This window comes from Ruditapes philippinarum, unplaced genomic scaffold, assembly GCF_026571515.1.
Source record: "Ruditapes philippinarum isolate M1 unplaced genomic scaffold, ASM2657151v2 ctg3748_1_1_1_1, whole genome shotgun sequence".
Classification (NCBI taxonomy): domain Eukaryota; kingdom Metazoa; phylum Mollusca; class Bivalvia; order Venerida; family Veneridae; genus Ruditapes; species Ruditapes philippinarum.
In genome coordinates, this window is record NW_026860778.1 from 217685 (window position 1) to 235576 (window position 17892).

General features: G+C 32.1%; 1 protein-coding gene across 10 annotated transcripts in view; it reads left to right on the forward strand.

Moving 5' to 3' along the window:
- The window catches only part of LOC132713351 (uncharacterized), a 76641-nt gene that overhangs the window by 42070 nt on the left and 16679 nt on the right, over positions 1–17892 (forward strand). For 5 of the 10 annotated variants that reach the window (XM_060695906.1, XM_060695912.1, XM_060695908.1 and 2 more), the window contains 14 exons: positions 1109–1372; positions 1842–1962; positions 2483–2569; positions 3395–3579; positions 4081–4188; positions 6252–6420; positions 6815–6907; positions 8227–8342; positions 9159–9224; positions 13445–13513; positions 13843–13914; positions 15521–15580; positions 16913–16978; positions 17738–17800. In XM_060695906.1, the coding sequence (XP_060551889.1) occupies positions 1109–1372; positions 1842–1962; positions 2483–2569; positions 3395–3579; positions 4081–4188; positions 6252–6420; positions 6815–6907; positions 8227–8342; positions 9159–9224; positions 13445–13513; positions 13843–13914; positions 15521–15580; positions 16913–16978; positions 17738–17800 (1539 nt within the window). The remainder of the gene's footprint in view (positions 1–1108; positions 1373–1841; positions 1963–2482; positions 2570–3394; positions 3580–4080; positions 4189–6251; positions 6421–6814; positions 6908–8226; positions 8343–9158; positions 9225–13444; positions 13514–13842; positions 13915–15520; positions 15581–16912; positions 16979–17737; positions 17801–17892) is intronic. The other 5 variants (XM_060695911.1, XM_060695910.1, XM_060695915.1 and 2 more) reach the window with 5 other exon arrangements.

Genomic DNA, 17892 nt, shown 5'->3' on the forward strand with positions numbered 1-17892 from the left:
GAAAATATAAGTACAAAAACAGTAAAAGAAATTAAGTCAAGGTGAATTATTGTTAAATATTTTCATGACTTTTAATACATTTGTGATAGCAGTATGAAGAATTTGTTAAATGATGCTGTTTCCATGGCAACTGTTAATTGAAAAAATATTCATGCTTCATTCCATTTCGTATGAAAACATTTATAACCTAGGTTGTAAGACATTGAATGTTTTGAGAAAAAAGTGGAGAAAAATAGTGTGTATAGGTACAAAGAAAATATCATGTTTTCTCGTGTATCACCTATCCTGTATTGAACTTTCTTGTTGAGAAATAATGATATTGCTATGGTATTGGCAAAATCAAGATTTTTTTTTTCATGAGTTGAATGACTTTGCAAGTTGTTATATAATTATTTAGGATAGGTAATTTTTATCATACAATAGAGAAAGGTAAAGTCGCTAATATTTTTAATGAAACTTATGTCAAACAAGAGCACTGGAGGTGGTATAACTGTGAAAATTGATAGCATTATTTAAGAGTATCTTTTACTGAAAGGTCATTACCACTATGTTATTTATTGAAACGTTAGCTGTTGAGTGAAATCTGACTGGCTGTATTTAGAATTGAATGTTTGATTTTTTTTCTGATTCCTGAAAATATTTTGGTAGAATATTTAGTCCCCTTCTTTTGTCACACTTATTTAACATTTCTCATTGGCTATTAATTTAAAGACTGGCATATTAGATATGTCATGTTACAGTACTTTTCATTGACCTTTATGCTTAGTACAGGTTCTGAAGTTGATTGTGTAAGTCACTGAGAATGAAAAACAGGGGGGATTTTTATTGAAAAGTGAGAATTTATTACACATGTTGATCCTTTACCATCTTTCTCTATGAAAAAAATTCCCCCTGCCTATAAAAAATAGGGGATGGGGGAAATTCTCAAAAAATATGAGTGAATCCCCCCATCCCCCTTCCTAGAATAGACACTGAGTCTGAGAGTCAAAAGCTACCAGCAGCAGCAGCACAGTAAATGTTTAACCATCACTGGCAAGCATTTGAAGACATAACAGATATTCTATTATTAGCATAATGTTAATGACCTGAGATCTATTTTTTTATACAGGAAGAAGAGAAGCGACAGGAAAGGCTGAAACGTGAATTAGAACTGGAGTTGAAACAACAGGAAATAGCTCTAATGATGATCAGATCTGCAAGCAATGAAAGAGAAAGTAAAGGGACCAAAGAGAACTCGGCCAAGAATGCTGTTAAGACTGGTGTGAGACGCAGAAGTCCGAACAAAATTGCCGATAAGCTGAAGATGATGGCCGAACTGGCTGCGAAGAATGGCGGTGATGACGGACATTCGGCTGATAATAGTGAAGAACAGGTCAGTTATTGTTTCACTGAGGAGCAGGTTATTATACTTTAAAGGAAACTCCCCTTAGATCTTTTATTATGGATCATTTAAGGAGAGAGCTTCATTTTATTTGCACTATGACTGATGAAATTCACATTATTTAGTTTGGATGTAAGTGTGTTTGGTCAATGGCCTTGTGAGAAATGAATTGTTTCCTGGGATAATTGTGTTAACAGTGATAATCTTGACATCATTCACCATTAGATTAGATGTGGATATAGTTACTTAGACAAGAGCATAGGTACAAAATTTATGATTTCTCTTTCAGTGGCTACCAAGCAGTGTCAGACCGAAACACTGTAAAACTTGTACTACATGTATATCAACTATATCAAGATGTATGACCCTAACAGCTTATATGTCATTTCAGTGTTTCAATTTGCATATTTATGGTAAAAAAAATGATGTCAACACTAATTTTAAATTTTTCTCTTTTCAGGAGCCGGGCACCAGTAAAGATATGTCTGCTAGTGATGAAGGGGACCAGCAATCAAAGTTCAAGAACATGCTTCATGACAGCAACAGCAACGGTAGTTCAGCCCTCGATCCATATGATATGGGTATGTGAGCTTTAGTAAAATCTAGTGTATATACCGTACTTTAATCTTGTATACCTAATAAAGTATGCAAATCTGTTTGCTTATTACAGTGTCATAATCTGAAGAATCCTCCGGTTTGCTAATTACATAATCTGAAGAATCCTCTGTAAGTTAGAGACAATTAAATAACGTTTCATCATGCTGTTATTGATGAATTATGTTAGAAGTTAGTTGGTTTTAATTCACATCAAGATTGTTAAGGTAATAAAGTATTTTTGTAAAGGTGATTATAATAGTGCCAATTCTGATTTTTGTTGAGGAAGACCTTTGGTATATTTTAGGCCCAAACTGAGACCAGTCTACGGCCAACACTCTACTGACCTTCCATATACATTGTAGCTTCCTCACATGAAAGAATCCAAAGTCCCCGATTTAGCTTTTACTTTTAGCACCTTCTTGTATTAAGTTGATCTGTGTTGACATGCATTGAATTTGTTATTTTGCTAAGGTATAATATTTGTAAAATTTTATGATGATACAGAAAATGGTAGTTTATCGGGATCTGAGATGGACGGCACCGGTGACTCTGAAAGTGAAGATAGTGGCAAGAGAAAGGCTGACTCTGATGGTAAATATGAAAATGAGAAATAAAGTTGAACATAGAGGGCAATTAAAGGGACTCCACTGAGATATTTTGTCGTGATGGAACTTGAAATGTTTTTTTTTTTTTAGATTAATGTTCCGTTTTTTTTTTAGATTAATGTTCCGTGTACATGTTGATCTAAACTAATAACATTCGTGCGAAATTTCAGATATTTGCTCACTGTATTTTTACCTAATAAATATTGTAATTATGTGAAGAATAATCTGTTATTTCGCAACTCTTTTCACTCAGATAGGGTTAAAAATAGTTGAAAATAATGATTTTCAGTTAATTTCTGAGTATATTTTCAATAATCATTAATTTGCATATCTTGCTGTTTAAAGTGCCCAAGCTCGTCTTTTTTAAAGAAATTCAAATTTTATGTTTTTGGCTTTTGGTATCAGTGAAGTTCTTTTAACCCTTAACTGCTGAAACAATACTGGTTTAGAATTTGCCACCGGTATAGAGGCAGGCCAGTCTTTATATTTATTTGTGCAGTCTGACAAGACTCTATGCTGTTGATAGTTGAATTTTATATTTTGGTATCCTTTAAACTTTGAATGGACTTCTCCAATTACAAAGTAGCGCTAATCCATTACACAAATTCAGGAGGTTTAGTGTTAAGTGTTAAAAAATTGTCATTTGCAATGATTAGGCAAATTTTACTGTTGAAATAAAGAACAGAATCGTGTTACTAAAATGCAAGTAATGTTCTGGAACCAAACATTAATTTTGGCTTGTATTGTTATGAATATGTGTTTTTTTGTTTGTCATTGTTTCTTAATTACAAAAGAATGAATATTTTCATAGGTGGAGAACGGCAGATCAAGCGCAGACATGTTGTGTTGGACGATGAAAAAATTAAGATTCCGTTGAGTAAAGGTTGGAAACGTCAAACGAATATACATTCATATGGTAGACGTGGAATCGTCGGGGAGGTCTGGTATTTTGCTCCATGTGGAAGAAAAATGAAAACAATACCGGATGTCATGAGGGTATATACACGAGTGAATTATAAAATTGTAAAATCTTTGTAATAAAAATGACATCAATCTTAAAATAATCAATAATGAATCTTATCAATAAAGAGAAAGCATTTTTTTTCAGAACAATGACCATTTCTATGACATTTTCAACCCTGTTTTACAGAGATGGGACATACATGATGATGACATTAATTAGGTTACAAGGCATTAACAATTTATTCTGTAAACAATTCCTACATGTCTTAAGGGATTTCAACCAAAATTTTACAGACTGTCACCAGGAGCCCATTTGCATATAATTGGAATTTTGTGATTTTATCATATTTTGCAGAATTAGGGCCCTAACATGTTAATTTTTCCCCGCATAATTATATAATTTTGGCACAAATCCCTGTTTTGTGAAAATTTCCTGTCATTGTCATTTACACAATTAAATAATTAATTTTAACTTTTGCAACATTTTTTTTAAGATCTTTTTTTTCTGAGACAATTCTTTATTACTGATTACAGTATATAGAAAGAAACAATGTCCAAGATCTGGGTCGTGACCTGTTCTCATTCAACACAAAGGTCAACGTCGGTGAATTCTATGAGGCTAGAGTGGGTGGAGGTGAAAACGTGAGTATATCATGTTTCAGTGTAATTATTCATATACAATGAAGTAAATCTAAATATTCATATTTGAATATTACCCTATCATTTGCGAACAAAGAACTGAAAGATTCTCAAAAAGTACACTAGATTTATTACAGGTTTTTGGTATCTTTTGTTTAAACAACTTGGCTGGCACCAAGGTGATTAAGTTCAACCAAGGTGCCGCCTTGATTCATTATTATAGTGTTAACTTTATCAAGCAATAATAATTTTGTTGTTAAAGGCCCATTATGCCCTAAAAATGATTAAATTTTTCAAATGCTTCTTTATTTTTATTTTTGGTGTACTTTTATAGTTTCCAAAATGTTACTTATTGGCCAATTATCAGAACTATCTTTTTCTTATGTTGTCTTTAGGCAATAAGTACAGTTATAGTGATTTAGTATTTTGTATGGAAGTCAAAATACTATTTTGTTTACATTTTACTACTTTTATGACAAATTATTTCACATTTAGTGATAATTTCTTCAGGTAACAAGCATCTGACATGCTTTAAAACCATTATTTAAATTTTGCAAAATTCATTTTTGACCTATTTTAAGAAGTAAAACTTTATCTCTTTCTGAATCATAATGAGGTCGAAAGTGCTTTGTTTCGCGTATATATGAGGTAAAGGGTTAAGCTTTTTTACAAAACTGAAAACGCTTTTCACTCAAATTGGTCTAAGTATAGTACAAACATGCAATTTTCGATTTTTTTTCTGTTTATATTTCATTATTATCTTTTGCATATCTTTCTGTTTTAACAGAACAGAACAGCTGATCTAATTAAGAAATTAATTTTTTTATGTTTTTAGGCTTTTAGACTTCAGTGCAGTTTCTTTAAATAATAAGGTTGATGTGACTTCAAAAACACAAGAAATAAAAAAAAAAAAAAAAACATCTAAAAAAAAATCAAAAATCAAACAATATTTTACAGACCCAATTTCATAATAAGGAATTACTAATTTTGTGGATGTAAAAATTCAGTTTTGATTGACATTGGATGAAATCCTCAGAATGTTGTGAGAAAATGATTGTAAAATTGATTTCTTAAAGGATTAAATATCTTATAATTAGCGTGCTTGCAGCTAGAGTTTAGTTACAAGGAAGGGATTGTTTTTTGTTCTATTCAACATGGATAATGCGGAAAATGTCCTCTCTTATAACAAGGTTTTGGAAGCTTTGAGCGCTAGTGCAGATAACAAACCAAATCAATCGATACAGAGCCGGACTCAGCATCACATCCATGCAGTTTGACCAGTCTGTACGGTGAAGATGATTAAGTAAAAATAGAAAGAGCATCGAAACACAAGACTATCTGATTTGAAAGAGTATAAATCAGATTGCCAAGTGTTTTGATGTTCTTTCTCTTTTCTATCATAGTCAAAAATAAAAACACCTTCCCTGATGTCACAATATTGAACCCCAGAAAAAAGTAACCAATGAACGAGCATCTGAATATGATATTTCTATCACTATTCCTTTCTCTGTCGTCACAATATGTAAACCCCTGACAAAATGAACAAATCAATGGGCATCCTCTGGAGTGCTGGTAACTAATACCTGCATTCCAGTTAACGCACTGTGCATGTATATGTATATGATTTAACTCGCACACATTTTCACAACAGAAACTATGATACGAGTTTGAGTAATATGATACTTTACTCTCTTAAACTAAAATTGAAATGTTCCAGTTCTAAACATAAATTCTAATTTGTTAATTTGGCAGTGTGATGTTTAGATATGAGCTTGCCACACACATTGCATTAAAAGAATTAGATTCTGTGTCAAAAGGGGATTTATTTCTCTATTTTAAGAATTGTAAAGTAGCCATATGACCAATATAGTGTCGATTTGACTGAAAACCCAACCCCTAACCCTCCCCACCCCCCCAAAAAAAAAAAAAAAAAATTCAGAATTGTACGATAAATGTTCACTGGGGGGGGGGGGGGGAAGGTTTTAGACATCTCCATAATTCTACATAGCAAACATATTTTTATCGCCTAGTCAAGTGTTAAACAGTTTTGTTGCTGATATTTCCAGGGGTTTGTCAAGTTATCGGAATCCGAGATAAAGGACAGACTGTCAGTGACGGTGAGCCGACGTCTTAAAAAGATCGAGAATCAAAAGAAAAGAGAAAAATTGAAGATGCAACAGATTATGGCAAGACAGATGATTGAAAATAAAATGAAGCAAAAAATTGAACAACAAGGTAGAAATTATTTTCAGTTGTTAGATTATGTTTTATTAAAATGGTTGGTAGTTCTTTTCAGGTGTCCAAAGTTTATAGCTTCCTACACAATAAATATTGATTTCAGTCGCAACAATCAGGTCACACTTGTATACAAAAATAGATTTCCTTTCAGGTCAAATATGTGCATGTGCTATGTCATATTTGTAGGTGTGATATAAGGTGTAAATATAGCAAAATGTGTAAGGAGTTCTAATTAAAAGTCATTATCACTCGTACGCCTCTAAAGGTTAAATAAACGCACATAAGTATAAATTGAGGGTTGACCACAAGCCTGTTTTAAGTCCTTCTTTATTTCATGAGTTACTGCAGTTTTGCGGTAAACTTCAAAATAATATATTGTGATTTGCTATAGAGATGGCAAGGAAAGTTGCTGAGATGCAGTTCCAGAAAAGATTAGAGAGAGAACAGCAGAAGGAACTTCTGAAACGAGCTAAACAAATGAAAAGTAAGGAACTTTCCATTCTTAGTCTTGACTGTTTTCCCCTGCAAGTTAACACAAGAAAACTACTGATTCTTTTGTATCTTGTAAAGTGCAAATGTCAGTGTCACAATGATTTTTGACCTTTTGAAAACTGCATTGAAATTTTTGTGTATGGTCAATAACCTTATTTGTGACTTTGAAACAAACTTGATATATGGATGCATCTTGATTAGTTCTAACTGCAATGCCTAAAGGTTAAAAGGTCAAGGTCAATGTGTGTTTTTAATTCAAATTATCTATTTATTTAGAACATGTGCAGTTTACTATCCAGCACTGAGAAAAGTGGGGTGTGCTGCTCCTGGGACAGCTCTTGTTATTATTTCATATTAGTCAAATTTTATTTTATGAGTCAAAATGTCACTTTTTGTTTCATATTGGTTAAAAAGTCACTTTTTATTTGGTATTAGTCAAAAAGTTACATTTTATTTTGTATTAGTCAAAAAGTCACATTTTATTTCATATTAGTCAAAAAGTTACATTTTATTTTGTATTAGTCAAAAAGTTACATTTTATTTTGTATTAGTCAAAAAGTTACATTCAAAAACTAATATAAAGAAACTGTAACTCTAGCACAAATATTTTCAGATTAATCTCCCCTTGAACTTAGAATTTTCCTCAAAAAATACTATTTTTTACTGTTACTTCTTTATTTCTTAAGGGATCAACCCCATACTTCAAATATATGTACCTTATCACCATCCCCATCTTATGTGACAAGGTTCATAACTCTAGCACAAATATTTTCAGATTAATCTCCATGAACTTAGAATTTTCCACAAAAAAATACTATTTTTTACTGTTACTTCTTTATTTCTTAAGGGATCAACCTCATACTTCAAATATATGTACCTTATCATCATCCCCATCTTATGTGACAAGGTTCATAACTCTAGCACCAATATTTTCAGATTTATCTCCCCTTGAACTTAGAATTTTCCTTAAAAAATATTATTTTTTACTGTTACTTATTTATTTCTAAAGGGATCAACTTCAAACTTCAAATATATGTAACTTATCATCATCCCCATCTTATGTGACAAGGTTCATAACTCTAGCACCAATATTTTCAGATTTATCTCCCCTTGAACTTAGAATTTTCCTTAAAAAATATTATTTTTTACTGTAACTTATTTATTTCTAAAGGGATCAACTTCAAACTTCAAATATATGTAACTTATCATCATCCACATCTTATGTAACAAGGTTCATAACTCTAGCACTAATATTGCAAGAATTATCTTAACTGTTACTGTTACTACAGATGTTCAATTTAAATTTTTCAGTTTTAGAGAAGAAGAAGCAACGTGAGCAGATGCGCGTAATGCGCGAGCGTGAGAGACAGCAACGTGATGAGCAGCTCCGTATGAAACAGGAAATGCGCGCACATCAATTACTAGAGGTTTGTATCCATTTCTGCATGGCCTTTTTATTTTCCTTTATCTTATTTTTCAGCCCCTTTTTGGCTTTTACTGTTGTTTCTACCCTGTAGGCTATTTTCTCTATATTTTTTTTCATTGATATGATTTTTTAGATATTTTTTAATATTTTATTTTTCGTCATGGTTTTTTATGTTTTGTTGTTACTTCCATTCTTACATTTAAGATTTTTGCCTGTGGATTTTATTGTTTGAAATAGAAATAGGCTAGCAGAGAATTTTTTAGGTTTGTTGAAATTGAACCTGGAAGCCTGAAGTTGATATTGTTTTGTTTTTTTGTCAACATATTTTCATTGCTTTGAGAGAGAAAAAAATGGAATTTTAATTGGACAGGAATGTACATCTCTACATTTCATTCAAACTTTACAGTAATTTTTATATTTTTAACCTTGGCAACATAAGTATTTTAAGGAGATGAAGATAAATTAGGTTGATTAAGGTCTCTTTCTTACAGTCAAACCTGTGTGTATGATCTGTACTCTGAGAAAGTTCAGTTAGTCAGACTTTAGTCATCTTTTTAAAAAAAATCAGATTTTAGATGTATTGAAGAACCATTAGGAATATAAAAATGAGCAAAAAACTGGGGGATTATTGGGAAAAAATATTTGAACTTGTTACTTGAAGACTTGTTATGAAGCAGACACAGTTTTGATTGACATAATTTTTTATTTCCTTAACTTATAAGAAAAACACAACAAAAAAAAACCTATATTTTTTTTCAAATTGAGGAGATGATTTTTTGTGTTGCTTAGTAACGCATTATAATTTCTGCATGTGTAGAAGCGACGTCAAAAACAGGAGGATCAGCAGCGAAAGAAATATTTAAAAGCCGTGAAACGGAACGAGGTTTGTCAGAGATGTTAGATATTCAGTGATCATGCTAGTTCTCTCCCTTGTTTATGAAAAAATCATACAGGTTCTGTATTGAAAAGTACGCTAAATCAATAAAATATATGAGCCGTGTCACGACAAAACCAACATAATGGGTTTGCGACCAGCATGGATCCAGACCAGCCTGCGCATCCGCGCAGTCTGATCAGGACTCATGCTGTTCGCTATTAGTTTCTTTACTTGTTATATGGTTTGGATCCATGCTGGTTGCAAACCCATTTTGTTGGTTTTGTCATGACGCGGCTCGTATGTTTATACTGGGTCTCCAAGGAAAAACCATATAGGTTTGAAAAACAAATTACTTAATAATGCATAATATTTTGATACAGATATTCTATTGTTTTTTGGGGGGGTTGTTGTGCTTTCGTGCAGTCATTTAGTTTTTTTTCAGACCCAGATTCTTAAGAATTTGTACTGAATTAGAAATGGCGCTAAAATCTCTTTGTTCAAGATAAAATGGTATATTGTGGCTTTAAAACAGTACTGAATGTAAACTCAATTCTTTAAAGGTTTTTTTTTGCAATGATGCATTGAATATATTCAGTATTATGTATTCCTTTATGAAGGAATGTCTTTTAATGTACATGCATGCTTCTATGGCTGGTAAAGGGGAATTATTTAGCCTGGGGTAAGGGAAGTAATTGGATAGTTTTGCTTTACTCAGATAGATTAATGTTACTGAATGATTGCTTTGCAATGCCATGAGAGATGAAAGTTTATTTACAGTTATACCCTTGCTAATTTATGTAATGAATATATGGATATTTAGGGATGTCAATATGAAAATGCTAAAACATTAGGCTCTTAACATTACACAATCCATGCAGTGGTTACTTCCCCTGATCAGTCTAGGAACGTCTGCAACTACTAGTATAAAATTTGGCTGTCACAGAGCCAACCAAGCATTGAATTTTAATTTCAAATGTTTTCTGTCATGTCAGGTTTCTTTCATTTAATTGTAATTCCCAATGTACAAAAAGTGAAAAATATTTGGGGAAAAAAAAATTGTAAAATAAAAATTGAAAAAAATTGAAAGTATTAAATGGCCGCCATTTTGGGTCACATGATTTTCTCATCACATGAGTGATAGTTGTATGCCAGTGGTTTCATAGCAAAAAATGAGATCACAGTTGCAAGGTGTTTGCCCACATTATACAGTGTGGTCATACTTCATCGTGGTAGTCTGAAGTTTGAGATATACCTGTTGAAAGTTGATTAAAATACAGGAAACATAGAAATCAAGGGGGGTAAATCTTATCTGATTCTAAAACATAGAAATCAAGGGAGATAAATCTTACCTGATTCTAAAACATTGAAATCAAGGGAGATAAATCTTATCTTATTCTTAAACATAGAAATCAAGGGGGATAAATCTTATCTGATTCTAAAACATATAAATCAAGGGGGAAAAATCTTATCTGATTCTTCGTGACTTACTTGATACATATATTTTTTGTCAAGGTTAAATGAATGGCTTAATATTCTTCTGATTTTTGAACAGATCAGATACAAATTTTGTGTTAAACTCGATTAAACAGAACCTGTATGACTATGCACGAAAATTATTCTACTTGCGTTGTTACTTTGCATGCGCACAAACTTTTCAGTTCTGTTTATATATTGTTGTGTTCAACTGTTAGTTTGAATGGGCGTTTGTGGGTTGTGCTATTTATAACCACAAAGTTTTTTTTTTACTATCCATATGTTAAAAACAACACTGTACTGCATTTCAAAATGCTAACAATTTTGTTACATCATGTGATTGTATTTTATAAGTTCACATTCTTTATTGTTTTTAGTTAAAGAATAAACATGCCATTTAAGATTTTTCTGATTTCTTTAAACAAAACAACTTCTCCAGAGCAAGACAATTTCAGAGACAAAGTTTCTGTTGAGAGGTCTTGCTCTACAGAAAGCTTATCTACAGTGGTTGTTCTGTAGTTTTGATTGAAGAGAAAATTCCATTTTTTAAGGAATATCAGTAAACTTGACATTGACCCGATTTTCAGAAAGGGTCAAAATCTGGATTAAGATTAGGATTAAAATTAGGATCACAATCCAAATTCTTAAACTTTCTTTTACATTATTAAGTTCAATATATAATATGTCTATAAGGAGTTAAATTGATTTGTGGTAAGAATAGGTTTTGGTAGGTTTTGACAATGAGTTTAGAAAAAAAGTGGTGATCCAAATATCAATCTTTGTACCGAATTTGATCCTAATTTTGTCACTTCTTTACAAAAAACTTTTTGATGATAATTGGAACATTATTTCTATATGAGATACATAATTTATAAATCTATATGGAAATGGAACAGTTTGTTTGTTAAAAATTTCTCTATATTTTGAGAATGTTAAAATTTTGTTATACATGTATAGCATTACAGAAGTATATTATCCTGTCTCGTCTTACTGGATTGTTCCCTATGTATTCACATGCACATTCAGTCTTCCATATTTACGCTTTCACAGATAAACTTTGTTGATTAACTTATGTTCTGATCACTATATGATTTGGTTGCTCTCACTAAAGTTAGGTATTTTTACATATCACCAATATTAGGTATTTCCTCCATCCAAGGTTATGCATTTCCTCTTATTAAAGTTAGGTTACCATATTTTATGATATCAAAGCTAAAAATTTGTCTTTTACCAGAGTTAGGTATTTGTCTCTTACCAGAGTTAGGTGATTTCATTCACCAGTTAGGTATTTCATGTCACCACAGTTAATTCTTTCCTGTCACTAAAGTTTATCATAAAAATGTTTGTACAATGTATTTTCAATCTTGCTATGGCTATTGTCAAATTTGCCAACATTGTCAACACTTTTTATCTGAAAAAAAAAACCCAACAAAACAAACAACAACAATCAATGTTAAGGAAGTTTGGGTGGCAGTTTATGTCTGAAATAATGCAAGGATTTGCACATGGAACTCCTATACCAATAAAACCTGAAAGGTTTTCATATGACTTGACAGTGTCTATGTACTTTATAAGGTGTGACCAGATTGGCCATATACTGTATGTACAATTACCAGAGTTGGCATAAAAATTTATTTGGCCTTTTTCTTTGAAAATTGTATAGAACCTCCCTATTTGGCATAGGAAACTGTAAGTTCTCAACAAGAAACATTGAGTTTGACTATTTGTGATACATTATATTTTTTTCATTCATAGCTGAAAATCTATCTACAATGTTGATTTAGCGAATACTTTGAATGGAGGAAATATCTTAAAATGGAAAGAAATACCAATCTTTATACTATTCAAGATTCACCATTCCTTTTCCTTGACATTTTTAACTAAAGATACTTTATCCATTCAGACAATGAGATATTCCTTTCTCTACATATATAAAAAGCCTCTGACAGTACCAACCTTGTTGTCTGTATAGAGAGAAAGCTTGTAAAAGAGAAGAAATGACTGCTCTTATGGATGGACTACCTTAAACCAATGTTGACTCTTCTTTTAGTGCATGCTTGTCTCAGAATAATCAAAGTTATATACATGTATACATTTCTTACTGAATGCAAAAAAGGTCTTATGAAATACAGAATGTCCTGTTACTGATTTTACTGAAATACATTTATTCTTGTGAAAAAAGGCCTCCAAGAAGAATATGTATATATGGCCTTTGTTCACAGCTTATGTTGCAGTTGTGAATTCCTTGTACTGTAAAAAGAATGTTAAGAAGTATTAAATAAGTACATCATAACTTACTAGACATATATTGTTAATACGTCTGACTTACTCCAGAATTAAGGATATTTGTGTTTTATCGTAGCTACTCCATAGGTACAAACAGACTATATACATTACAGCTTCGAAAGTAAGTGCAACAGATTGACAAATCTATTGAAATTGTGATGGGTAGTCCACTGTGAAGCTGTAACGATTAAAAGTTTGTTTGTACCTATGGATTGGCTTGGAAAAAACAAACATTTGCTAAGTTTTGGATAACACCAATTTCTTATTCTGTAAAAAGAATGTTAAGAAATATTATATAAGTACATTGATTTTGTAACTTTCTAGACACAAATTGTTACTTCATGCGTACATATACAGCTTGTAATTTACTGTTTGAATATCATATTTTAACAACTTGCCATACAATCATTTTTTCTCTCCCTGGAAAATTTCTGTAATTAATTATAATTTTGTCTCGTCCACTTTAGTGGAATGGGATGCAACAGTGTGATTATATGATGATGGCGGTGGCGCCGTCAAGTTCACCATATGGAAATGTAAGTTAAAGGGTCAAAGGTCAGGGTTTAAGGGTCCAAGGTCAGGGATTTATTCAAGAATATTTATTTACCTTTAAAAAGTTAATTAAAGGGTCAAAGGTCAGGGTTTTAGGGTCCAGGGTCAGGGACTTATTCAAGAATATTTATTTACCTTTAAAAAGTTAATTAAAGGGTCAGGTCAAGGGTGCAGAATATATTTTAGTTAAATTATAAGTTTATAAAGGGTCATAAGTTGACAATTCAAAGGTCAATTCAATACATGCCATACTATAATTTTTTCTCCCTGGAAAATTCTGTAATTAATTATAATTTTGTCTCGTCCACTTTAGTGGAATGGGATGCAACAGTGTGATGAATATATGATGAGGGCAATGGCGCCGTCAAGTTCACCATACGGAAATGTAAGTTAAAGGGTCAAAGGTCGGGGTTTGAGGGTCCAAGGTCAGGGACTTATTCAAAAATTTAACTTTAAAAAGAAAATTAAAGGGTCAAGTTAAGGGTGCAGAATATATTTTAGTTAAATTATAAGTTTATAAAGGGTCATTTATTATCAATTCAAAGGTCAATTTCATAGAAGTGTTTAAATGGATTGATGGTATTTTGTAGGTTTTGGGTCAAGGATTTAAGATTAAAGGTCAAGGTCTGCTTTAAGTGATTTTGTCCAAGGTTGAGTAATATAACCACAAATGCAGAGGTCAAAAATATGTGTAAGAGTTTGGATAATTCTTTAATTTGTATTTTTCAACTAGGTTGACATCAGTCTGGTACTATAAATAATTTTGTCACATTACAGTCTCAGATACATGGAGAGCAAATTAAGCCAACCTAGTTGTCTGCAGGCAATGAAACGAGAATAAAATTTATCGTAACCTAGCTATTTTAGATTACTGCTAAGGTTCACATTACTTTTTAATAAGTTTTTATTATTGGCTTATATGTGTTAACAAATTGATGCAACAATATTATTTTCTTAAGGCCAATGTTGTCAAGGTGCACATGTTGTGTTTTGCACTGTTCTCACTATTGTTACTAATAATAGAATATTAAGAGAAATACAAGATACCAGTCTGTGAAGTAAAGACAATGTAGTTGTTACGGGTAGTATAGTTTTAGAATGAAAGGAGGTGGTAGTTTTTGGAGATGACACTTCTGCTGTACCACCACTTAGTATTTTAAAGAAGCATGCCTCCAGATTCATGATAATTTTCATGAACATTTTGAGAAAATAACATGAAAAGTATAAAATATTGCACCGTAAACAAAGAAATAAATTTTGACATTGCAGACGGCACTTTAAATCAACGTAAATAACCAAAAAGATGTCAAAATATGCAAAAATAGCTCTTACTGCGTTAGTAACGCAGTAGAAATATGGTGGTAAATACTACAGTCGGTCATTAATCGCACATAACATGCAAATTATTATAGGAATCTTTTGACTTCTCTTAAAATCATTGTACATTTTTCTCAAGTTTGATTTTCTTGAAATATTTTTGCTTATCTGGAGGCATGCAGCTTTGAAAGGTAATATAAGGTGGAAGGATGCGAATCAAATTCAAAATAGGGAAAGTCCATTTTACAGTGTCAGCAGGGGAAGGGTTTTTCTCTCATTCTTTGCTTTATAAAGCAGCAGTCTGGATCAATCAGACTTAATACCATGTTTAAAGGCATACATTTCATATTGTTTTGTATGTGTAAATCTAAGAAGAGATCAAAGACGAACATATTTTACATTTCTTCACATTATTACTGGAATAGCCAAGCATCAAAGAGAGTTTTCCTTTACATGTCTGTGCACACAATGTTCTTGAAAATCAAATATTTTCAAAACCCAGACATAAAGTGATTAAATGACCAAATTTAGCTGCTTTTGACATGAAAATTGATATTGCAGAAGTAAGAGAGAAATACCTGTATTTTAGATATATAAGTATGATATCTAAGGTGAAAAGGGTCTTGATATATGGGTTTCTATGGTAACCATTATGTTGTTATGATTATTTTCAGGAACGAGAGATGAAAAGACAACAAGTGGCAATGTTGAAAGAGCAAATGCGATTGAGACAGGTAAATATCTCTGATTGTTTTTATTCTGATTGTTCTTAACAAGTTAATCACTGACATTGATATTGCTTTGATTGATTGTAATCCTGTCTTGGACTTTGACTTTACTAGGATATTCAAACTGACGGGTAAGGGCTGAAGGCCCCACCCTACCACAGACATGCATATGTTAAAATACATGGTAAAAGCCCCTTCATTGGGCATGAGAGTGAATTATACTCAGCCATTTTGGCACATAAAACAAAACCAGTACATTGAAACAGCAGTGTGGTGACAGACATGTAAAATTTCTGCTTATTCCCCCCCCCCCACCATCCACCACCATACCACAGGGGTTTGGTGGCCAAGTGTTCCAGCTGTAAGGTGCTTAACAGTATGTCTATGCTTCCATTATAGAGATCTTGAAAAGGTGAGATACCATGAAAACAATGAAAACACAACAAATTTCTGGCAAATGACAGTTTCTGTTTAACAGAGTCCTGTAATGTGGAATTTCAATAAGCCATATGGACCATTGTCAGAGCCCTACTCGACCTTAGTAATCAACACATCCATGTGTACTACTCAATACCATTACTTGTGGAAGTGTTATCCATTAAATAACTATACGAATGCTCTTGATTTAAATGAATTTGATGGCTTGAATAGTGATATTTCTTAAGCTTATCTACTGCCCACTTTCTTGTGATATGCACTTTCAACCACAAAAATGTATACCAAATATAGCTTGTCTTTCTGTATTAAAAGGAGAAACAAAAAATGACGGCTATATAAATATTTCACTTTATATGCAGGATTCTGTAATTATAAAGATGAAAATGTTTCATGTTATATTCGAATATACTTAGATTTTGCAATTTTCTACGCAAAGGCCACATTGGAATAGACTTAATACTGATGGCATTTCATAAAGAAAGAGGGGGAAAAAAGAGCATTAAAACTACTACATCTTATGTTGAAATCTTGCAGGGAGACTGTTTAACCAATAATTATTGTTAAGGCAAGCAGACAGCTAGTAATCAATTATGTCTGAACTGTCAAGACATTTTATGAAGCTTTTTATCATGAGATAGGAGAAATCCAATACAGGTTTTAACCCCCCTTTAAACTTGCTGAAGTTCTGGAATGGATTTGCCCACCTTTGAATTCAAAGTTTAAGGGATTTCAATGTAAAAAGTTGAGCTGTCTGGTCAGACCTTATGAATGTGCAGGGCTACCTGGCTTTATACATGTACTGGTATCGGTAGTTTTCACTTTGTCTTTCTGATATGACTGGACATAAATGACAAACTTAGCCAAAATATGTTTACACTATAGCCTATATATTGTTTACAGGAGCAGGAAAGGAGGAGACAGCACATGCTACTTCTGAAGGCACTTGAACAAAGAAAGAAACAGGAGGTATTAAACCACTATATTTTTCTATATAATTTTCATGATGAAAGGGACCCCACTGAGGATATTTTGACATGGCAGGACTTGAAATAATTTTTCGAGATTAATGTTCCATTTGATGTAGGTCTAGACCAAAAACTTGTGTGCAAATTTTCAGATCATTTGCCCACTTTGTTTTTCCAGATTGTGAAAAATGACCTAAAATTGAAAAGCATTGCAGCCCTTTTCACTTCAATTGGCCAAGAATAGCACAAAAATACTATTGACAGTCTAGTTCTATGTATAATTCTTTATTATCTTTTGTATATCTTTCTGTGTGAAGTGCCCCAGGAGATCTATGTAAGAAATTCTAATTTTATGCTTTTGGACCTCAGTGGAGTTCCTTTAAGATATGTTACATGGAATTATTTACAAAAATCATAATTCTGTAAAATATGAATAATGCTTCATTAAAAACACAGCTTCAAGTAACTGTCTCATAATCTGTATATGGAAGCATCAGTATTACAAAACAATATGCAGATTACTATTGTTAAATCAGATATTTTCGTGAGGACAACATTTTTCAGGAAAAATCATGAGGACTAGATTCTAATTGGCATGGTTAGACAGTCACAAATTTCAGGTTTCAATTCTGTAAAATTTATTTGATGCTTAGTGAGTGTTCATTTTCTTTTAGCCTGGAAATTAGCAAAATTTAATCCCTTGTGAAAATCTTTAATTTTTAAGGTAACATACTTAAGTATTTTACTATTCAATTTGCAGGAACGTGAAAGACAAAGGGAAGAAAGGATTGCAGAAAAGAGAATGCACAGGGAAAGAAAAAATGTAAAAAACAAAATATATTATACATTTAGTAAACTGATATAATGAATATTTGGTTCTATTAACAGGCATTTGGGTTAATAACTAATGATTTT